This window comes from Zootoca vivipara, chromosome 2 (assembly GCF_965207765.1).
Source record: "Zootoca vivipara chromosome 2, rZooViv2.hap1.1, whole genome shotgun sequence".
Classification (NCBI taxonomy): Eukaryota; Metazoa; Chordata; class Lepidosauria; order Squamata; family Lacertidae; genus Zootoca; species Zootoca vivipara.
In genome coordinates this window covers 107,395,192-107,401,890 of record NC_142584.1, presented here as the reverse complement: position 1 = coordinate 107,401,890, position 6,699 = coordinate 107,395,192, and the positions used below count along the sequence as shown (strand labels likewise).

Here is a 6,699-nt window from a genome sequence, read left to right as displayed (position 1 = left end):
GCCCAGCGCGGGAGGGGGGCAGGTGTGCTCCCCCCACAACCCCTTCTCCCGCCAGTGCCTCCAGGCCATTTACTTCAGGCTCTGTACACACTAAACTAGGGGTAGGCAACCTAAGGCCCGTGGGACAGATGCGGCCCAAACACCTTCTCAATCCGGCCCATGGATGGTCTGGGAATCAGCGTGTTTTTACATGAGTAGAATGTGTGCTTTTATTTAAAACACATCTCTGGGTTATTTGTGGGGCCTTCTGGTGTTTTTACATGAGTAGAATGTGTGCTTTTATTTAAAATGCATCTCTGGGTTATTTGTGGGGCATAGGAATTCGTTCATTTTTTCTTTCTTTCCAAAATATAGTCTGCCCCCCCCCCACAAGGTCTGAGGGACAGTGGACAGGCCCCCTGCTGAAAAAGTTTGCTGACCCTTGCTAAACCTTTAAAGCACATTTGAAGCACATTCATTCCATCAGAGAATTCCGGGCACAGTAGGTCACCCCTCACAGATACAATTCCTTGCATGACATTAAGAAACCAGAGTGCCCATAATTCTTTGAAGGCAACGCGTTCTGGATGTGATTTAAAGGTATAGCGTCCACAGAGCCAGAGAGTGATTTGAGGCCCTAGAGAAGCAGGGTCGAGAGACCCTGAAAGCATCAAGACAGTGGTTCATAACCCCCCCTCAATTCCCCATGGACAGTAAGAGCAGTTGAAAAGTGGCGGACTCTCCTTCATTGGAGGTTTGTAAACCTCCATCTGTCATGGGTGCTTTAGTTGCGATTCCTGCATTGGAGGGGTTTGGACTCTACAGTTCTATCATTCTATGACCACTTGAAAAGTGCTGAGAGTCTCGGCCGGCCACTTAATAGTTTTTCTGCCTGTTGTAGCAATTGCAAGTCCATATAATTCAAATTGTTAAAAAAACAAACAAAGCACAAACAGCGACCATTTTCCTTGGGGGTTCCGTTCCCGGGGGCCCCACGCATAAGTGCGTCCCATCCCATTACACCCCACCCCTGTTCTGCCCCCACCCTGTCCCCATTACACCCCCGTTCTGCCCTCTTCCGCGTCCAAAAGGACTCACACGGTGGCAACCATGCATCTGTTGGACACGCCCAAAATAGTCACTGCCTGTACAGTATAAGAAATGAAAGAAGCTACAATCAATAGGACTATTTGATGTGGTGGGTGTTCCGTCAGCCGTCTTCAACTACAAATCCAGATAAATACTATGGACCACCTGAATGAAGATCATGGACCACAGCCTGGTAACTCTTGATTAAGATGCTCCTCTCTCTCATGGATGGACCATGAGCTCCCCATTCCACCCCTCAATCAAGAACCAGGCATGGACCTTTTCCCCAGAGAATTTTGCTTTCGGAAAGGTAAAGAGATGGGCACCAGTATCGCCGTCAAAAAATGCTACCAGGCCCTCTGTATAGTCTAGGGAAACCCGGATCCTACTCGGGGGATGGCACAAGGACAAATTTGTCCTAATATTGGCAGTAATTGACTGGTACTGCCCATCAATATGTTGTACCCCCCAATACCCCCCTTCTGGTGCAAGGAGAATTTGCCCGTTTGTGTTTGCAGACTCCCTCACGATTCCCACACCCCACCAATTGCCTCCTTCCACCACTTCCACTTCCCAGCAATATTTCCCAGAGTCGATGCCCTGATGGCTTAGGACGCTGTCCAACAAGTCATGTCTCAGAGGACTACTGTTCGCGCTTTGCTTCATGTCTCTCCATTTCACACTCTTCAGATTTTCTGATACGTAGAGCTGGGGATGAGCTGTGCGTGGATCCAGAGTCAAATTGGCTGTGGAGAGGAAAAAGAGATCACAACCTGTTAACTCAGTCCCTAAAACAAAAGATTGAAAATGAGGTTCTTTAATTTGCCCCAGTGGGTAAAAGGATGGTGACCAAGCAGAAGAAAATACGTTTGGAAAGACTATTTTAATAAGCAGAAGATCAACTGTTGCATGTTAGGACCCCTCCAGACCTCCTTTTTTATTGTACATTCATGATTACTTGTTCTCATGGTAGTATTGGCTATGTAGTTTTGCTTTCGATGCTGTTTGACTTACAAAAGTTTTGTTGCTGAATGCCCCTAAATGAGAAGGGGCCCTTAGCCGGGTCACTTCTGCACCTGGAGTTCAGTTCTACACCTGGTGCCAAAGTGCTTAGATCTGATGGATGCATCTGAAGTACCAAAAGGTTGGGGGGTTACCTGTCACGTGGTTGTTAGCGGATCTGCAAGGGATGCATTTTTGCCGGCAACTCTGGATCTCATGTGGATTTGTTTTCTTAGCAGGAACCTTGGAAGCTAAAAACAAACAAACAAAAAAGCCCTCTGCATTAGAGCAGGGTTGTCATCCATTGCTGTTGTGCAGAGAGCTATTCTTCTGCATAGGTGTCTATGCATAGAATGTCGCTCTGTCTATCATCCAAAATATGTCTTCATATTTAAGGTGGTGCGCACAACAGAACTCTGAAGCACACCCAAATTCAAAACACGCACACCCAAAAAGGAACCCTGGGAGCTGTATAGTTTACCACCCACAGAGATACAATTCCAAGCATAGAATCATAGATTCATAGAGTTGGAAGGGACCACAAGGGCCATCCAGTCCAACCCCCTGCCAAGCAGGAAAACAACAGACTACAATTCCCAGGATTCCTTGTGGTGGAGGGCTGTGCTTTGAATGTAGGGTGCTGTGAATGCAGTGCTATTTTCCTAGGTAAAAGAGGTGCTGGAACTCACCTGAACACCTCCCTTGTTCTCTTATAAGGGCGATGGAGCCTACCTGAGAGGTGCTGGAACTGAGTTCCAGTGAGTTCCAGCTGAAAAAAGCACTGTGTAAATGTATGGTGTTTATGGAACATGGAAAGGATTAGCTAGGAAACAACAACAACAACAACAAACAACAACAACAATAACAACAACTTATTACTTATACCCCACCCATCTGGTCGGGCCTCCCCAGCAACTCGGGGCGGCTTCCGATATTAAAAACACAATAAAACATCAAATATCTCCCCCTTTGTTTTCCCTTAGACAGTGGTACCTTGGTTTACGAACAGTCCTGTTTACGAACTATTCGGTTTATGAACTCCGCAAAACTGGAAGTAGTGTTCCGGTTTGCGAACTTTGCCTCGGTCTACGAACGGAAGCCGAATGGTGGAAGGGCACCGGCGGTGGGACACCTCATTAGGGAAAGCGTGCCTCGGTTTAAAAACAGATTTGGTTTAAGAACGGACTTCAGAAACAGATTAAGTTCGTAAACCGAGGTATCACTGTACACGGGTTCTGTTTCTGTTCCTCTTTTTCTCTTTTTTGTTTGTGTCTCACGATGTTTGGTGCACACATGGTTATGTAATTTTTGAACTTCCAATTAAAAAAAGGGGGGGGGAGAACAGCCATGCCAAAGCAAAACAAAAACATTAAAAACTTCCCTAAACAGGGCTGCCTTCAGTCTTCTTGTACATAGTAGGCTGGCATTTGGGTGTTAGCCCTGGCTCCAATCTTTAGACTACATGATGAAACTGTACAATTACCGGACAGAATCATAAAGATCACAAACCACTTCAGAGCGACGCTCGCTACCAGCAAAACCCCAAAAGCCATTCCAGGCCAGAAGGAAATGGAAGAAGAAGGATCTGTGGAGAATCAAATGGTGTGAAACTCAACAATACAGAAAATGTACATGAAACCTTTAGCACTCTCCACTACAACTGGGGGCAACAACCCATTTCAAGAGCGCAGGGCACACACGCAACACTGCCCTCTAACATCTCACCGGCATTCCTTTATTACTTCTACAAAATAGTAATAAATAATATATTTGTGAATCCCCTTTCATGTGCGTCTCAAGGTGATTTACAAACTTTCCTTCCCCTCTGCATGTGTTGCCTGAGGCTACTGACTCCGTTTCCCCAGGGGCGTCGCAATGGGAGGGCAATGGGGGCAGGTAGAAAGCAGAGTTTGTATCTGGAGGCCTGCGGCTTTGGAGGCGCGGGGGCGCGGCGATACCCCGCCACATAATGACGCATGCGCCCCCCCCCCAGGTACATGGCAATTTGCCGCTCCGGGTGTCGCGGCACCTCGCTACGTCCCTGCCTTTCCCTAATGGTAGGTCCAGCCCTGAAGTCATCAAGCAGTATCACAAAACGTACACACAAATACAAGCATTTTCACCCTCCGTCTGGGCACAGGCAAAGAGAAGAACCTAATATTCTAGGGAAGGGAAGCCCACAATCTGAGTCTGAGAAGCCCCAGTCAGAGGCTCCTAACCTCTGCGCTTCATAGACTCAGATATTGCTATTATTATATAAATCACACACACACACACACACACACACACACACACACCATATTTAAAATACATTCAGTAATAATCCAGCACATTCATCCATGGGAGCTTTCAGTGGAAATTTTCTCTGAGGGAAAGGGACACAAAATTACAAGCATTACTCTTCTCTTCGGGAATTCACTTTTCTCCATTTTTGTTATTAGAAGCTGCATATATCTTGGAAAGGAAATCGTTTAACTAAAGATTATGTCTGAAAACAAAGTTTTGAATTTGTGCTTGGACTTACTTATCATCAACAGGTTCTCCATTTATATGCTGTACACTGAAATAAGAATCTGTATTCAAGACTATAGCTCACAGGTAGGCAAATTAAGGCCCGGGGCTGGATCCGGCCCAATCGCCTTCTAAATCCTGCCCGCGGATGGTCCAGGAATTAGTATGTTTTTACATGAGTAGAATGTGTCATTTTATTTAAAATGCATCTCTGGGTTATTTGTGGGGCATAGGGATTCGTTCTCCCCCCTCCCCAAAAAACATATAGTCCTGCCGCCCCCCACAAGGTCTGAGGGACAATGGACCGGCCCCATGCTGAAAAAGTTTTCTGACCCTGCTATACATCTGGGACAAGTAACTTGCTCTATGCTCACCTCAGCTGAAAATAAACAACAGCCATAACCCTTCTCCTCCTCATTTGACCTTCAACTTCTCACTTGTCTGTCAAGTACTTGCCCTGTGCTTTATGTTTGTTTTTCTGTTAATGTATTTACAAAATATTTGTTCTGGAACTTAAAAGAAAGGGCTAGCTAGCTACATCGGTTGAAAACCAAAAGCAATATTTAGAATATTTTGATCAGTACCTTTGGCCTGAGCACGAGGCGGTATTGCAGGCAACACTCCTTTCTCTGGTCCAGTTGCCCTTTGCTTTTCATTCGCCATGTTCATCAAGTATTTGATCTGACTTATTGACTTAAAGAGCAGCACCCTCCAGAAAAGGAACTAATGATTCCTCAGAACTCTGCAAATCTGATAAACGTCAGGAAAGAAACCACACAGGAAGTGGCAATGCAACTCTTAAATTCAACTCTTTTCGGGATGAGCCAACCTCTGACATTTCTCGCTGAAATTGCTCAGTTATACAAAATTTAAAGGAATGTCATATTAGTTTAAACCAGGGTTTCCCAAACATAGGTCTCCAACTGTTTTTGGACTACAACTCACATTGTCCCTAGCTAGCAGCACCAGCGGTCAGGGATGGTGGGAATTGTAATCCAAAAAAAAACCAGCTGGAGACCCACATTTGGGAAACCCTGTTTTAAACAGTCATGGTTTCCTCCAAAGAATCCTGGGATGTGTAGATTATATATATATATATATATATATATATATATATATAATTATTTCTATTAAGGATTTTCGTGGGTTACAAAGGTAGAGCAGTGTCTCATGCATCATTTTTACACATCAATTTTACTTGTTGAGACATTATGAGGAAGGGGGGAAAGAGGTGGGTGGGATGGGGAGTTGGGTGTGGTGGATTGTCAATGTTTCCGTTTTTCTTGATATGTGTAGGGGTTCGGAGTCAGCGTCGTTTGTGCAGGTTCTCTGTTGTTTGTTCGTGCTTCTCTGTTGGTGAGAGAGGTTGGGATTCGTCTTAGGATGAGATTGCTCATTTGTGGTTGGCTGTGATGATCTTTAGTTTCTTGTGTGAGTGGGGAGGGAGGATGTTTTGATTAGGTTAGCCATACTGATTTGTATGCTGACGGTAAGTTTTTGTTGTTGTCTTGTTGGGCTGTATAAGTGATGAAGGGGAACCATGGATGTGTAGTTTGTTAAGGTTGCCGAGAGTTGTTAGGAGACCCCTATTCCCCCCACAAAGCTACTATTCCCAGAATGATTTAACAATCAATCCCTCTTCCCAGAGAACAGGGCCTGGCCCTACCGTTAGATAGAGTGAGGCAGCTGCCTTAGGCAGCAGACTTGAGTATCATAAAACTGCATCAATTTTCAAATTTAATTTAATTGTGTTTAATTTTTCACTCCCAGAATGACACGCTTGTGGGATTTTCTGCTTTATGTGCCAAAATAACTTGCTATTTGTGGAGTAGGAGGGCTGACATTTTTGTTCTTCCTCAGGCAGGAAAAGGGCTTGGGCAGCCATGTCACCAGAGGTCCATTTCTGGATGTTTCCTTCTCTGGAAGGGAACTGATTGGCTACAGTGAGAAAGTGGCATCTTCTCTGCATTCAGTTGGTGTCTGCTGTTTTGGCAGTTTAAATGAAATCCCCCCCCCCCAATTCACCCAGGTTTTTCCTTTGTGGTATATAGAGAGGCTGAGTTATTTTCATATGCTATTTTTATTGAGCTGCTTCTGGTTTCCAGTTCTGTTGTTCAT

At 45.0% G+C, this 6,699-nt stretch overlaps 1 protein-coding gene across 1 annotated transcript; it reads right to left on the bottom strand.

Moving 5' to 3' along the window:
- Positions 1–1,045: 1,045 nt before the first annotated feature.
- On the bottom strand, positions 1,046–5,295 carry LOC118076158 (butyrophilin subfamily 1 member A1-like). Its single transcript, XM_035098772.3, has 4 exons — positions 5,166–5,295; positions 3,554–3,655; positions 2,226–2,321; positions 1,046–1,814 (listed from the first exon to the last, which is right to left on the bottom strand). Exons 1-4 carry the CDS (start codon positions 5,248–5,250, stop codon positions 1,291–1,293), a joined length of 807 nt encoding a protein of 268 aa, XP_034954663.3. The 5' UTR covers positions 5,251–5,295; the 3' UTR covers positions 1,046–1,290.
- Between the last annotated feature and the right edge of the window lie 1,404 nt (positions 5,296–6,699).